The sequence below is a fragment of the Martes martes genome, assembly GCF_963455335.1.
Source record: "Martes martes genome assembly, chromosome: 6".
Classification (NCBI taxonomy): Eukaryota; Metazoa; Chordata; class Mammalia; order Carnivora; family Mustelidae; genus Martes; species Martes martes.
The window spans coordinates 15,659,459-15,676,385 of record NC_137893.1 but is presented as its reverse complement, the minus strand read 5'-3'; the positions used below and the strand labels follow the sequence as shown (position 1 = coordinate 15,676,385).

At 44.1% G+C, this 16,927-nt stretch overlaps 1 protein-coding gene across 1 annotated transcript in view; it reads left to right on the top strand.

Moving 5' to 3' along the window:
• The window catches only part of MTHFD1L (methylenetetrahydrofolate dehydrogenase (NADP+ dependent) 1 like), a gene marked incomplete at its 5' end in the record, with an annotated part of 183,587 nt that overhangs the window by 42,890 nt on the left and 123,770 nt on the right, over positions 1 to 16,927 (top strand). The window contains 5 exons of the mRNA XM_080805521.1: positions 6,176 to 6,312; positions 7,781 to 7,827; positions 12,466 to 12,573; positions 13,423 to 13,497; positions 14,756 to 14,858. Coding sequence (XP_080661647.1) covers positions 6,176 to 6,312; positions 7,781 to 7,827; positions 12,466 to 12,573; positions 13,423 to 13,497; positions 14,756 to 14,858 — 470 coding nt within the window. The remainder of the gene's footprint in view (positions 1 to 6,175; positions 6,313 to 7,780; positions 7,828 to 12,465; positions 12,574 to 13,422; positions 13,498 to 14,755; positions 14,859 to 16,927) is intronic.

The window sequence follows — 16,927 nt, the reverse complement described above, 5'->3', positions numbered from 1 at the left end:
TGAAAGGGAGTGTTTATTTTCCCACTTTTTTAAAAAAGAAATATGTTCACGGGGTGAAAACTGTTGGAAAATAAGGGATTTAAAATATTTTTTCAATGGACCTGAGGGAACATCAGGAGACCATATAAATTCCTTTGTTGTCTTGAAATTTCATTGCAGTGACTTACTGATGATATATAAGCCAAGGCTTAAGGCCCCAAAACCTGTTTACAGAGAGACATCTCTTATGCCTGGACTTGACTCTTGGTTAACTTTATTTTTGCGTATTTTATTATTAATGTAAACCCCTTGTTTCTTTTTCTGGTTTTAAAGTCACGCGTGCTCATAAAGGTATTCCAAAATGCAGAAAAGTGTCAACATGAAAGTAAACATGCCAAATCCTCCCACCCCGAGGAGGGGGCTGGTAACCTTTGAGACCATCTTGACGCAGGGAGTCTCCTGTAAATGAGATCATCTTCCCCACGCTGTTCTGGAGCAGCGAGATTAGTCAGCAGCGTGTCGTGTGCCTGGCTCCCTCCGCGGGGGTCAGTGTAGAGCTGGGCGGTCATTTTGCATGACTGCATATCATTCCAGTGCTCCCAGCCTAGATTCTGGGGGACAGGGAATGGGATGAAGGTGGATGCCATTTCACACGTCCTCGCAGCACCAGGAAGCCCCGGGTGGCCCAGTGGCCAGAAGTTCAGCATGCTTCTCATTCTTCAAGGATATTCAAGCCAAAAAGTGATTTGAAAATACCATAAAGATGTGGCACAGTTTATTTAACCAACTCTCTGTTGGGCACTCAAATTGCTTCCCGTGTTCGGCCCCTATAAACGGTGCTAAAATCAACAGCCCTGCCTGTGCTCACTTCTGCACTTGCCCAATGACCCTCTTAGGGAAAATCGCTAGAGGTTTTAAATTCAATATTTTAAAACTACAAATAAAGCCACAATCCATAATTTCGCCTCCAGTAACGGCCAAATAATTTGTTCATATTTCTTTCCCTCCCCTTCTCCCTTCTCTTTCTCCAGCTCCTCTGCCCCTCTTTGGAAGGGCTCTCAGGGTCCCTTAGTGGCTGTGGTTTTAAGGAATTCATACCCTGCCTGTGGCTTAAACCTCCCTAAACTTCCAGGCTCACAATGTTGGACTCCCAGTCCTGCTGGGGTCCTTTCCAACCTAGGACCCCACCCCTAATGTCTCTGTAGCTGAACTGCAGGAAAGCTCCCTGCTGAGAGGAAATGGCCTCACCTACAGGCACCTCTGGGGCCAGATGTGTGAACGGAGCCAGCTGACTTGGGGAGTGGGTTGGGGGTCCCCTGGGTCCCCGGGTTTGGAGCACACATGGAGTCAGTGTTGCTTTTCTGGAACGTGCTTGATACAAGTTTATTTTCAGAAATAAGCTCTGGGACATTCAGAACTTCAAAAGTAAATTTAGTGTTTTATCCACAAATTTGCTTCCCGTTTTCCAGGCTCTAAGTGATTTTGGTAGATGGATTTGCTGGTTTTCTCCCCCTGTTTAACGTGGAAAGATCTAAGGAAAAGTCAGGAGGATGTACTCTCCATTTACCAAGGAGGAATCAAGCAGTAATTTTTCATATGGACTGGCTGTGATTTACTCTTTGGGGTGCTTGCTGGTACTGGAAATAAGAACACAGATCTGTATGTGACCCTGCCTTAGCTGGGAACACAGAAGTGATATTTCTAAAATAAAAGCTCTGACGGTATTGTTATCAGATTATTACTGTCAAGGGCTGGCCACATGCTAGAGAGCGACAGTTAGCCTGGCTTTCCAGGATTAGGGCTGTGTGTGGGTCCATGCCCAGTAGGACATTGCTTCTCGCCTCACCCTGTCTCTTCGCCAGCATTTGTACATGCATCTGAGCTGAAGAAGCTGGGTTGTTGTATCGTCCGTAGACATGAAACGAAACCTGAATTCTCAAGTATGGATTTAACCCCCAGAGCTAAACTGTTCTTTTTCTGAAATTGTGGTGTGTGTTCCTTTTAAAACAAAGATCTATGAAGGAACAAAAATTAAATTGTGTTCCTTTCAACTGCATTTAAAAAAAAAAAAAAAAAGCTGCAAGGGTAGGATTTTGAGACGTACCTGTATCTGCAGGAAAGCCTGAAGGGTTTTAGACAGTATGTATCATCACACTGTGTAACCCACACAAACAACTAATGATCTATTTTTTAAGTGTGCTAGCTGCCTTTTTAATCTAACCTTTTAGTAGCTGCACATTTGAGATCAGTTTAAAACACCAGGCAATCATTTTATTTATCATCTAAAATGAAAAGTTCATTTGCAATAAAGACGACCTCCATAGTTTTACTTTTGGTCACATCAGTTACGGAAAGCGACAGTTGTCAAACCATTACACACGCTGTCCCTGCTTCAGAAATAGAAAGGACTCCTCTGTTAAATGGAGAATTCTTCCCTTTTCCTGCAAGATCTTTTTTATATTCTGGAAATAATACTAGCTTACACTGTAGAAAATTTAACATAATTAAAAGCAAAAAGGAGAAAACAAAATCTCTCATGACCCAGAAGGGTTAAAAATTTTTATATTTCCTTCCAGAATTTTCTCTCTGTATCTGTCCTTTTTTTACACATCGAGATCATGCTGTAAATACCCTTTTGTGTCCTGCTTTTATTCTTGAATACTGTAACATGACTCTTTCCCCAGGCTTTAGCAGAATTCAGATACTCCAGTAATTCCCCAGGAAACCTAAATAATATATTTGTGGTTGTCCTTTTGAACTTATGCATAAATGTGACTTAAACGTGTCAGCGGTAGAATTAAAATGTAAAACAATGGGATTTTAAAAAATCTTCTGTCAATAGCCCCAACACAGCACAGATTAATTTGTTTTAAAAGCTGTTCTCTCAACCTCAGAATTTCTCATTCCGGCAGAATCATCTGTGTTCCATCAGCTACACATCGCACTGTATTTATACCTATACATCACTGTATTGGCTTTGCCTGACAAAATGAAAAGTATTGGGAATTGTTCAGGGAAGTAGGCCAAAAGAATCTTAGGGGCCCTTGAGTTTTACATATTTTCCCAGTTACACTAATGAAAAGGAATTTGTTGGAGAGCTCGCCTCAGAATACAGCTGTCGGGCCCTGAATGTGTGTGCGGGCTCAGCCTCCGTGGGCCCCTCACCCGTCTCTCTGCAGAAGTTTCTCTGCATTGCTCAGACAGAGCAGTTCAAAAAGAAGCCCAACTTTGTCTGTGAACAGACGATTTCACATTAACGAATAATTAAAATCATTTGCATCGCTTTCTTTCATGTGTAGAATGCCAGATACCTCATTTGATTTTATTTTTCTTTGAATAATCCAAACCATTCTTTTTGGTAAGTGTAAAAATAACCTTTACTGACTTTTTAAAGATTTTGCTTTTCTGCCTTGGGTAACTGTTTGAATATCTGTTGAGTTGTTTTTGCTACATGCACAACTCGAGGAATAAAGCAAAGGTATTTTAGAAGAAACCACCACTGACAGGGCCTTTGAACGGCTCCCATCAGTCAAGTGTGATGGGAAACACTTGTTGTCAGGCATAAAAGCCTTTAAAAACTTCGCAGTCAGGAAGTTGCCTGGGGTGAGTGATACATATTCTTATAATGCTTGAGCGTGTAGTTCTGGAGCTCCTGGTTAGACCCGTGGCTCATGACAGTAGTACTGTTCTAGATTCTTCGTTTTGAGACCTGTATACCGTTTTACCACTACAGTCTGCGTAAGCGGTCTTTTTGACCCTGGAATAAGTGGTAAACTTCTTGTTACTATGTGTCTGAACTCTCACAGAGTACTTCAGTACATTGTCACTGTAGTCGGCAGTAAACATACTTAGAAACATGTCTTCGAAAAGACATCCTTGCTTTGTCAAGCGTCTTTTGCTCAAGTGTGCCCAACAGGTGACAGAAACACAATGAGAATGGCCATCGTCCTTCACCTCAGCGAGCTTGTGGGCTGGTAGGCAGGATGGCTGCATCAGGAAGCTCGTAACAATCCCCTCAGAAACGTTACATAATAAATACCCAGTAAATGCTGTGGAATAGAGAGAGGAGCAGATAAGCTACAGGGAGACCTTGAGGAAGAGAATGAACAGAAACCGCAGTCCACAAACTCTGAGCTCTTACAGAAAAAAGAAATTCGGTGCTCATTGCTTTTCCGAGTCAGCTTGATAGTTTGGAGTCAGAGTTAAGGATAGTGGGATAGCAATTAAGCCCAAGTCTGATATCAAGTGTAGGAATGAGGTAAAATAAAATTTTTATTGTAGCTCTCCTTTTATTGCTCCCAATAAATACTTCCTGCTTTTTGACTTTCCTGAATTGTATTAGTTGGCAGAAAGCTAAGCAGTCCTGTGTTTCTAATTAAGAATTTGGATGGTTCGCTGGAGTTTTGAGGAGGTCATCTCTGGGTGTGTCTGCCTTGGGCCGTCTCCAGCAGCGATGTTAGCCCATCCTTGGGAATGGAAATGTAATTCTTCATGTGACACGCTCAAGTAAACCACCTCTTCCTTTGCAAACAGTAAATGCTCAGTACAGTACTTAATCCGCCCTATCCTTGATTCCGCGTTTGTTTGTTTTTTTCGGACTGTCACAATCTTGTGATGCCTTTGGCTGACCAACGGCTTCTATTGTTGTACCAAGAAAATAGAAGGTTGACTCAAAGCGTAAACACTTGTAACTGAGTCTTCATGGCGACCAAGTGTCATGTGGCTTGAGGGGTTTAAAGTTTACTTCACCAAGCGTGTTTGGGTTGGCGCCCCAGCTCCCTACCAGCGACCTTGTTGCTAGGGACGGTGATGGCTGCCGGGCCCTCACCCGGCGTCAGACATCTCTGCGTCTCTGCGGCATGTGATTCTGTGCAGACTTCCGTGGTTCCCTTCAGAGACCCTGTCACACCCCTGCCTCATCCTCAGGATTTCTCGCTTCTGCTCCTTCCAAGTTTCCTTTTGCTTTTTCTGACCGTTCATTAAGAGAACGTGTTCTGGATGATTCTGTCCTTATCCCTCTTTGTACTGTGGTTACTCTCACTGAGTGATCTTTCCTGTTCCCATGCTTGAAATTGCTAATTAATGGTTAACAGCAGTTAAACAATTTCTATCCATAGAAGTGACCTGGAATTTCTTCTATTTCCATAGAAGTAAACTGGGGAAGTCCGGGAGCTTGCCTGGTTTTGATGCCCAGCTCTCCTGCTTACTAATTGTGTGGTGCTGGGCAAATTACTGAACCTTCTCATGCCTCAGTTTCCTCGTCCATTAAATGAGGATAAAAAAGGAACCCAATAAGTGTAAAGCACAGAGCCTCAGATATTAACTACCCTAAACCCCTCAATTTTATCTGGCTAATGTTTATTCATTTGCCAGCTCTCAGCTTAGGTGTTACTTTCTCTCTGAAGCCTTCCCTGATGCTGCAGATCTCATCAGAACCTCCTGCCGTGTGCTCTCATAGCACAGCCTCATTGCCAAGTTTCTGCCCTATGTGCTTATCACTTCGGTGGACTAATTCTTCCTCAGTATTTGAGGGGCTGTTGGATGAGAAGGGATGGAGTTGAATACGTCTGACTCCATGAGATAGGAGCCGCAGGAACTCAGACATCTCTCCTTGGGACAAAAACCTCTAACTATAAACACTATCTGGAAACGAATGGGCTACCCTAGAGGTAGCACGCCTCCATCACTGTTTGTGTTGAAACATGGCAGCAACAAGCCCTGAATGGTAATGTCTAGAAGGAGATAGGTGAGTGGGACGACAGGATGCCTTCCAATCCTAAGAATCTGGCCACAGATCACTGAGAAGGCCTGGTGCCCACATTGTACCAGTAAATGGCCCCAGAAGAATGAGTGCCAGATCATCCATCAACAAGAAATGATGCCATCTTAATTATTTAAACCACTTGATGGATAGTGCTATGCCATTTCTTGGAGCTGAGAATGTTATCACTGGTGAATAACTTTTCTTTTTTGGTCTCTTGCTGGAGGTGTGTCTGTGTCTTGGCTCGTGCGTGAGCATGGCCTGTGTCATTTGGATAGACTATAAACATCCATGAAAATTGAAAGGCTTACGTGAATTTTGGATGATGTGTTCTCTTCCAAATTCTTCTGATTTGGTTCTGGTACTGTAGGTTGATTTTTCACAGGTTGTTCAGGATGTGTTATGAAATTCACCTTTTTTTTTCCCCCAAACCAGGATCACACCCACCCCTCTCGGGGAAGGCAAAAGCACCGTGACGGTTGGGCTCGTACAGGCACTGACTGCACACCTGAACATCAACTCCTTTGCCTGCCTCAGGCAGCCTTCTCAAGGACCAACTTTTGGAGTTAAAGGTATGTGATTTAACAACTGGTACATTTTTCAGGGCAAAATTCGAGGCAGAGAAAAGTTTTGAAAGAACATCATCAACAGAGAGGGAGTTATGACTTGTTGGAGGAACTGGTACATTCCATCCCCACGTGCACCCTCCTCACATACTCAGTACGTGGTGGTCACCCCAAGATGCCCCCCACTGCAGAGGGGGCTGCAGTGTGTGGGGAGGGGTTCAGCCACGCCCCCCCGGGGAAGCCCATATCCCTGGTTCCCTGGAGCAGTCGCCAGGCCCGTGCTCACCGCTCCAGCCTTGGGCGGAAGCCTTTGAGCTCATCAAGACCTTCTTTGCCAAGCCGCTTTGCGATTCTGCCACTCGTATTGGCGTTTTATCATCCCTGCCACGGAGAAAGGCCTTTCCCTCTAAACAGGGAGAGAGCCTTTCAGTTGGGCCTGAGGGCTCATCCCGTCAAAGTTGTCAGGCCGGCAGCGCTCTGGAAGCTGACCGGCCGTGGACAGAGCTGCAGGGAAATTTCTGTCTGGCTGTGCTGGGCCCACATCAGGCACGGGCACACTCCCTACTCCTTCTCCGCTGACTGACCATGACGTCATTCTTCAGCTCACATTCCAACAGCCTTTCCTGCTGCGATTACTATTGGTTCTTGGCACTGTGTGATTGTTCACAGGATGATGTTTATGTTACCGTCACAACCGTTAATAAGTCCTGGCTCGTTAAGTACCGATAACTCATAGAATGTCAGACATGATGCAGCGGAACGAACACTAAACCCGGAGCAAGAAGGCTGTGGTTTTATCCGTGCCATGTCGTTTACCACTGTGTGACCTTTAGCTGGTTGTCACCTCTCTGAGCCACATCTGTGATTACGCAAAGTGGCTGATAGTATCTGGCTTGCTGAGTTCCGAGGGCGTATAAAAAACATGGTACACTGGGAAATGATAGGACGCGAAAGGTACCACTCTTGCTTAAAGAAAGCGAAATCTTTTTAATGTAGTAACTTTGCTATTTTGAGCGAGAATCAGCGCACCAGACCTTACATATGATTATCTAAAATCAGTTGACTGAATTTTACCATGTGTTAGTCTGAGTTCACCAGATGGGTTTTTTTGAACCAAGTTTTTTGATACTTCAAGCATGTGCAATTTAGATAACACAGCTGCCTAGATCTAAGAATAAATGAATAAAATAATCTTGTGTTGGCTATAATGACCTTTGCTATATTATTTTTACCTTTTTTTTTTTTAACCAAGAAACTGAAGTCCTTCCATTGCACAGTTGGATAGAGTTGGGACTTCTTCCCCCTTTTTGTTCTGCTTTGAGAGGCAGTTAATGTTTTTTTTGTCACCTTTTATTTCATCTTGGGGGTACAGGCCTTCCTGCTGGGTTGGGGGAGGTGTGTCCCTAGGACCCTGGTCATCCTGCATAGCCTTACTTGGTGACGGATTTCAAACAGTGCCTTCTCTGTCCTGCAGGGGGCGCTGCAGGTGGTGGATACGCCCAGGTCATCCCCATGGAGGAGGTAAGATCTCCGCGAAAAACGTGTCATGTGTCACTGTTTTTCCTTCCTGGAACTTTTTGCTGGGCCCCATAAGCCCAGGCCCAGTCCTTGGTCCTCAATCCCAGAATCCGAAAGTCTCTGCAGACCAACACCATTTACATGACATACCGTGGCAAAACCTGACATTGACTGTTCTGAGCCATTCGTGTCTATGCGGTTTGCTGTAAACATTCATATGTTTTGCTGCAGATTTGATTCACGGATACAGACCTAGACCCTGCTGGGGTGTATTATTAAAAAACTAGAGGTATATCACACTGTTTGTAAATGACCAAAAATTCTGAATTCTGAACTCCACGTGTAGCTCCCCATCAGTCGTCGGTTATACGTCCCAGTTAGGAGGACTTGGACTCCTCCCTTGGGCAAAGTGATACTCCAGAATAGTTCCAAAGAGGGGCGCCGGGGTGGCTCAGATGGGTAAGCCTCTGCCTTCGGCTCAGGTTATGATCCTGGGATCCTGGGATCGAGTCCAGCTTTGGGCTCCCTGCTCAGTGGGAAGTCTACTTCTCCCTCTCCCTCTGCCTCCTTCTCCCTCTGCTTGTGCTCCCTATCTCTCTGTCAAATGAATATGTTAAAAAAAAAATCTTTACTAAAAAAAAAAAAATAGTTCCTAAGAAAAATGGGCAAAAAACACCAAAGGTGTCCGTTCTTATTTCTGCAAGAACTCCTACCCCCACATCACCACCGCCCTGTCCCCTGCATCTGACCATCTGAGCAGGCCTCCTCACTTCTCTCTGCATCAGCCTCTTACTTCTGGTCCCAGGAAATCTTTCCAAAACCCAAGTCTGAGCCGGTTGCTTTCCTGTTCAGTGCATCTCAGTGGCTACCCCATCACAGTCCATGCTGGATAGCATGGCAGGTCCTCGTGTGCTCCAGCCTCCCTGCCTCAGGTCCCCACGGGCCACCCTCCCTCTCCCCACCTTGTCAGACTCCCTGCCAACTCCTGGCCTCTCATCTCTTGATTCCAAGCCTGGAGTGTTCTTCCCTTCCTGTTGTGCCCTCCCTGCCTCAGCCTGTCCTTCTCTAGGTTTTGTTCCACCCCCCGGATCCCCTCAGATTCTGTTTCTCTCATCTGGGTCAGTAGCCTGGGGTGAATTAGAGGCCACAGACCCAGCACGCAGCCTGGCGCCCAGCACACAGCAGAGGCTCACTGGGAAATGTGTGTTGGTTTCGTTGGTTTCTTTGGATGAGTAGGAAAGGTGTTTACCTAGGGAGGTGTTTACCTGGGCGTCAGGGAAGCTACAAGGGTAATCTGGACACTTTTTGAGTATTGGGGGTAGGGTGAGAGAGAATAGTGTGGGGCATTGCTGAAAAGATAGCCCTGAGCCTCCCATCTGAACGGGGATGAGTAATATTCACAAGCCAGGAAGAACCAAAGCCAGGAGGCCAGGTTGGGGATCTGGAGTACAAGGAACATGCCCAGGGGAATGGCTCGGGGATTTCTACGCAAATATTGAAAAGGCATTGGTGTCCTGCTGTCACATGGCATCAGCTGCATGGCTCAGACTTAAGGCATATGATAGTTGTAATTGCCTTATGATCATTAAGTGAGCCAGAAACAATCAGGCAGCTTGTTCCTTGATTTCAAAGACCTCCCATATCTCGTTCATCTCTCTGTCTCCCCACCTCTGAGCACAATGCCCAGCACTCAGACCACGTTTGTTGACCGAGTGCATGCACAGACAGTGTACCGAAAGAACCTTAATAAACAGTCATGGGGAAATGTTTGAATAAATTCCAGATGGGCTGAGGAATTGAAAGTGAAAATACTGAGACTGGAAGGGTGAGAAGGAGCCAGGATTGTGAGGCTGGGGGAAGTATCCCAGGCAGTGGGACCTGCTCAGAGGACAGCACTGAGGCAGAAGGGATTGGTTCTCTTTAACGAACAAGAGGGCACCAATTTGTGTCTGTGGGCCAGCAGGGGTGGAGAGAATGAGGTATAAAAACGGGCGGGGGCCAACTCTTTCAGGCTATGAAGTTCGTGGCCACGAGCCTGGATATTATTGGAATATCATTGTCCGCCATTGAAGGCATCTTGACAAAGTAATAATATGATATAAATTGAGTTTTGTAAGAATCCCTCTGGCTTCTGTGCAGAGAATAGACTGCCAGGAGTCTAGAGTGGATGCTAGGAGCCTAGAAGGAGAACCAGAGGAAAGATGGTGGTGTGGTCCAAGGTGGTGGCATTGAGAATGGAGAAAAGTTGACAGTGACAGAAGACGTGTTTCCTGGGTTTGCAGAATTAGATGAGGGGCATGAGGAAGGGGGAAGATATCCAGGATAGCGAGCTGAGCAACCGCACAGTCATTTTAATGGAGGATGGAGGGAGGGATGCCTGTGTGGCTCAGTCTGTTAAGTGTCCAATTCTTGATCTTGGCTCCGGTCTTGATCTCAGGGTCATGAGTTTAAGCCCCACAGTGGGCTCCGTGCTTTGTGTGGAGCTTACTTTTAAAAAAAAAAGGATCAGAAATGGAGGATGGGGGGCCGGGGTGATGGCCGTGTGGCTAGAGCTGCGGGGCAAAGGGGTTGTGGTCAGAAGAAGAGAGACCTGTTTGGAGCCAGTGGACACCCCAGCGGTTATCAGATAGGCAGAAGGAAAGAAAAACAAGCCAGTTTTAATTTTAACATGGAGAAAGGATTCAATAGAAGCATCAGAAAAGGTTAACGAACCAGTGGTTGTTTGTTTTCAGTGATAATCAAATTAATCTACATTAAAACTACTAGCAGTTATGTGACTTAACAAATTGGCAGAGTTGGATTTTTTTTCATAATAATAATACTAAATATTAGCAGTGAGAGATTGAAATGTACTGCTGGGAAGCATGTGTTGGTAAAATTTTCCTGGAGGGCAAGTAAAAAAAAGTATCAAGTGCCTTTAAAACAGTATCATAGCTTCTGGCCTAGTTTATCCTAAGCAAAAACTGGCTGTGTATGCAAAGATTTAATTTTAAATTATTTTCACACGAGACAGTCTTAAATGTCTTCTAATAGGATAGCACACTAACTGTATTCTGAAGACTATTTAATGATGTAAAAATGCTAGTAATATTAACACTGAGTATAAAAGCTAAAATGGGGGTGCCTGGGTGGCTCAGTGGGTTGAGCCTCTGCCTTCAGCACAGGTCATGATCCCAGAGTCCTGGGATCAAGCCCCGCATCGGGCTCTCTGCTCAGCGGGGAGCCTTCTTCCTCCTCTCTCTCTCTGCCTGCCTCTCTGCCTACTTGCGATCTCCCTCTGTCAAATAAATAAATAAAATATTTAAAAATTTTTTTAAAAATAAAGCTAAGGTGTAGGGGCGCCTGGCTGGCTAAGTCTGTTTAGTGTCTGACTCTTGATTTCAGCTCAGGTTTTGATCTCGTGGTTATTAGTTTGAGCCCTGTCTTGGGCTCCACACTAAGTATGGAACCTACTTTAAAAAAAAAAAAAAAAACCAAGGTGTAAACTATTTTGGTGTTATGATCTTGATATTAAAAATTATAAATTTTATAAAATATACATATGTATTTTTTCATATTTTCTACTTACCATATATTTTATATTATAAAATGAGGTTTTTACTGATCAGCTGGTGTTTTGGCATGGTGCTTCAATTCCTTCAGAAAGCAGTTTTGGTGGTATTATCAAGATTTTTAGTCCAGGAACCACACTGCTGGACATATATGGCTTATTAGCAACTAATTTTAAAAAATTATTTGCATGTATTCTTTTTAATTGTAGCCTTCTTTGCAAAAGTGAAAATTGGGTAGCAATTTAAATATCTAGACATAAGAAACTGAAAACTTTTAGAACATCTACTCCATTATACAGACTCTGTGAACTGTAACTACATATAAATAAGATTAGTACATTAAAACACATAGAGTAATAAGTTCCTTAAATGAAAAGTTACCAAATGTATTATAAGTATGCCCAGTCGGGCGCCTGGGTGGCTCAGTGGGTTAAGCCTCTGCCTTCGGCTCGGGTCATGGTCTCGGGGTCGAGGGATCAAGTCCCGAGTCATGCTCTCTGCTCGGCAGGGATCCTGCTTCCCCTCTCTCTCTCTCTGCCTGCCTCTCTGCCTACTTGTGATCTCTCTCTGTGTGTCCAGTAAATAAATAAAATCTTAAAAAAAAAAAAAAAGTATGCCCAGTCTACAAATAATAAACATGCATGCACTTAAAACTAGAATGAAAATAACAGAATAGAGTCTTGGGGGTGATAACATTTTTTCACTTATCAGACTTTCATATATTATTCTTTTCTTACTGTTTATTTTATTCTCTGCCTCATTTTAAAGTATATTTGATGTGACACTATTTTCTAAATCATAAAAACAGTGCATGAAAACAAGGAGACTGATCATTAAGGCCATCAGAATGTCTCATCCTTAACCCAAGAACAAAAGATGAAAGAGTTTGTGGTGACCCAGTCCACTTAAGAGTTCTCTGTTGTCAAGTGGAAAACTCTGACATTGATTTTTTGATTTAGGCTGTTTTGTGGACTTAGCTCATGATAAGGCTATGTGTAATTAGTGCAATAGTTTATTTATTCAGAAAGTCCTGGAACACTGCCGTGGCTTGTCTGAAACTAGTAGAAAGACGTTTTCATGTCATTTACAGTTCAACCTTCACTTGACCGGGGACATCCACGCCATCACTGCTGCCAATAACCTCCTGGCAGCCGCTATTGATACGAGGATTTTACATGAAAACACTCAATCCGATAAGGTGAGAAAGTTTCCTTGCTGGCATTTTGGGCATCTTATCCTGGGATTTCCGGATTCTTAAGGAGTTCGTGAGAAAACTTTGGAGTCTGTAAACTGTCTGAAATTATTTAAAACACTTTGTGAACTCTACATGTCCTTATTTCTTGGGAAGAAGATCCATGCTTTGGCCAGCTTCTCAAATGAGTTTATGACCCCTGCTGTGTTGTTGGGTAAATTATGTTAGTTGTATGTTGAGATAGGACTTTCAGTTTTAAAGGCAGTTGGTAGACCAGTTCTCTTCATTCTGTTCAAAGGTGCAGTCTCTGGTCTGTACTAAAAGGATTAGAAAGATATCTTTAAGACTGTCAGGTTACATGTAGCCATTCTAGATGTGCTTTGAAAGGGATTAGACCCTCTTGTTGGGCTTCAGGTGCACATAGCTGATGTCAACAAACACCTGATGGGGATAGAGTACCAGTGCTAATTGTTCATAGACAGAGGACATGGATAAAAGTGGGACTTCCTGGCATATTTACAAGGGTCTTGACTTCCTCCAATGAAAGTAATCCCTTGTGAGTTTTGGAAGGCAAATATAGATAAATATTAATTTGATGGTTTGCGAGGCTATGTAGATAAAAAAATATTTATATTTATGCAAAGTCTTTGCAATGTGCCTTATTTCAGATCTAGTCAGATTTATTAAAACGATAGAACTTAAGGCTGCATGGTTTATGTTAGCCAAGAATTTTAATAGGGTCTCTAATCTAAACAGTTTGGTTATAAATATAATGAACTTTGTCATATCCTGTGAATTATCCAAGTTCATAGCTGGCTCTTAAGCTTTTGTGGGGTTTTTGTTTTGTGTTTTTAGGCGCTGTATAATCGACTCGTTCCTTCGGTGAATGGTGTTCGAGAGTTTTCAAGCATTCAGCTTGCTCGGCTGAAAGTAAGTTTGCACTTCCTGGCTCTTCCACAAGAAAATAGTCCTAGAGACAAGTCAGAAAGATGATCAAAACCAGCAATTTTGAACTTGATTTGATCTGGGTTTTCAGACTCACTTTAAGGAGTTAAAGTCTAGAAACAGAGCAACGTAACAGAGAGAAGACAACCAGAAACCTCAGACCTGATTATACCAAAGAGCTGGTGGACAGACTAGTTCCCCTTTTGAGGTCTCCGTTCCTTCCACTATAAACTGAGAGGACTGCTTTGCAAACCTAGCAGACCTAGTCCACTGACAAATCAAATTTCTGAGAGCCCTTCTCTTTCATGAATTTTCTTCGATTTCTAGGAAATAAGATACATTTTCAGAGAAAATGGTCAGGTTTTATGCAGGAAGATGCTAACTAAGGTCGTACTAGTAAAAGCAGTCTTAATTCTCACCCATATTATCATTTCCTAGTTCTGTTTGCTGCTGTCCTCCTTATCACAGTGATTCCCCCTTGCTCTTTTCAGAGACTGAAAACTAACTTTAATGGTAAAACTGGCAGGCACTGATGGGTTGGATCATTGATTTTAAAAACTCACCACCCTGATTCCGAACCAAGTTTAGTTTGTTGAGAACACGTGCACTGGACTAACCTCGGCAGCCACAACATGGGGGTCATTCCTGTTGGCATTCGTGCTTTCAGATTATTTTCTTATGCTTCATTAGGAGCTTTCAGAAAATGTTTCCTTTACAGAAATGGATGCACTGAGAGTTTTAATGCCATTTTTTTCACAGTGTATTAGAGATAACTTGTTTTTTAAAAAGCGGGCATCACCTTGACTTGAGTTATTGGTATTGGTGTTTGAAAGAAGAGCTGATGACCCGGAACATCAGTTATGTGGACAGCAGCCGATGTCCCTTCTGAGTGGAGGACATGTGGCCATGTTGCCCAGTCCTGATAGTCTCGGGCCCAGACAGCAGCAAGTCGTGTTCTCTGTCGTAGCAGCCACGCCTGATTTCAGTGTCATTTAGGGTGTATTACAAATATCCGTGTATTGCATTTCAGGGATATTTGGGTATTTGTTTAGGAATTGGCCTCACCTACGGTTCTTTGTAAGTTCAGTGTAGTTTCGGGTTTTTTTGTTTTGTTTTTAGTTCAGTGTAGTTCTAAAAAGACTTCCGAGTCATGGAAGAAATAAAAAAACAGGGATCACTTGGGGTACGTTTTGCTTTCTCTTCCTTGCTAAAATTGATCACATGTTTCCCCCTTCATCATTAGAAACTGGGAATAAATAAGACAGATCCCAACGCACTGACGGAAGAGGAAATCGGGAAATTCGCCCGTCTCAACATCGACCCCTCCACCATCACGTGGCAGAGAGGTAGGCGCTGCCTGTGGGCTCGGGGGTGACAGGCGTTCCAGCTGCAGCGCTGAAATCGCTTTCCCAGGCACCCGGGTTCACGTGGGATCCGGAATCCCTCTGTGGGCTTCAAGAACGGTGATCTCCCGCTCTTTGCTCACCCTTGCCCCCCTCCCCCACTGGCGCCAGCTGCTTCTCTGGGCTCTGTCCCATTCACTCCCCTGACACACGTCCAGGGAGCGCTGCTCCGTTTTCTTCTCCCTGGTTGGTAGTGCCTGAAGCTCAGGGGGCCTTGGAAGCGTTAGGAGGTCTGGATGCCTGACCCTTCTGTTCATTCTCCTCAGACCTGCCCCCTCGCTTTCCTCCGTCCCACCCACTTCCAGAACTTCTTTTAGCAGATGTCTGCTTGATTGCTGTGACCTTGTAGTAGGTGTTCTTGTGAACACACGCCCGTCTCACAGGTCAGTAGCTTCAGAACGTAGAGGTGTTCCTCTGTCACCCCTTTGCTCAGAAGCCCGCAGTGTGTGTGATAAAATCCCATGTGGGGCACGAAGGCCACCATGAAGCTTGGCCTGAAGCATCCCCGCGACGTGGCCCCAGGGGGCTTTTCCTCTCTGCTTTCCAGACGGCTGGGCCGAACCTCGTCCTTCTGCCTGTCTGCCCCCATCCCCACCCCATCCCCTTGCCTAGACTCTCCTGGACACAGCCCGGGTCCCCCCTGTCACGAAGGGGACACAAAGCTTTCCTTCTGAGAATCTGTTTAACCAGTTCTTGAAGAGCCTAGTGTTTTCCCGTAAACCGGGAGATGGAGAGACAAAGACCAGAGGCTGAGTCTTAGCTCCACCGGGTAGGAGCTGTGCAGCTTTTAACAAGCGACTGACTCCATTTTTTCATCCATAAAATGGAACAGTAGTTACCCGAGTCTGCCTGGCTTGGTTCTGCTGCCGCAAGAGAGTGCTTTGCAAACTCGACGGCACCGCCCAAGCCATCAATATACGCCATCATGGGAGCCGTAGCAGGAGTGTTCTGAGCATTTGTCTCCCAAGCTGAGGGAGAGGAACGCCATTTTGGAAACTCAAAAAAATATAGAATTTTTTTGGTCTACATTTTATAGATTTTTATATAAAATCTATATATATAGAATCTATAAACATTTATACCTTTTTAAATAAAACCTATAGGTCTATAGATTTTGGATCCTGCCAGCTTCATGTATGTTACAAGTAGCACGTTCCATTTCATTGGGTCTTTATTGTGGTGGTAACTTTACATGGATCTAGAATATTCCTTTGTGAACGAACCACAATTTATTATTTAACAGAGAAACGACAGTTGTAATAATGGATATGAACATCATCAGCATTTTATTGGGAAGCCTGCTGACTTTTTTTAATAATGGAAGTGACAACTTTCCAAAAGCTATTCCGGATAAACACTAAAATTATATGATTGTTTATGGTACTAAAGTAAAGAAGATATTATGGGTGTCGATAGCAACGTGGATTGGAGGAGTTTAGAATGACATTTGCTAGGTAGTTCGGCTCTGACTCCCATGAATTAATATAAAAAATGGAACTCTTTACCAAGTGAATTGAGGACATTTAATGTAGGGTCCTTTTTTTTTTTTTTTTTTTTTTTTTAAGGCAATATGAGGTTTGACCTAGAAATAGCGTAATCCTCATGATGATGAGATTAGGTCCTTATATGACCTGGGGGACACTCAGGGATGGCGTGGGGCTGAACACCTCGTCTCGGACTGTACGAATGGCGTGGATTTATGTAAGGACCAGCCTTTCCTTTCTGCCTTCGGAGGAAATGTAACTGGTGTATCTTTCACCCTGTGCCTCCTCTCAGAAGCTGTGGGCCTCATTGCCTAGCAGTAACATGGGACCAGAGCCAGTAGACTATTCCAGAAGCAATTAACAGAAAAAGAAGGAACAAAGAGGGACTCCTGGGTGGCTCAGTGGGTTAAGCGTCTCCCTTTGGCTCAGGTCATGATCGCAGGGTCCTGAGATCGAGTCCCACATCGGGCTCCTTGCTCAGTGGGGAGCCTGCTGCTCCCCCTGCTTGTGCTCACTTGCTCGCTCTCT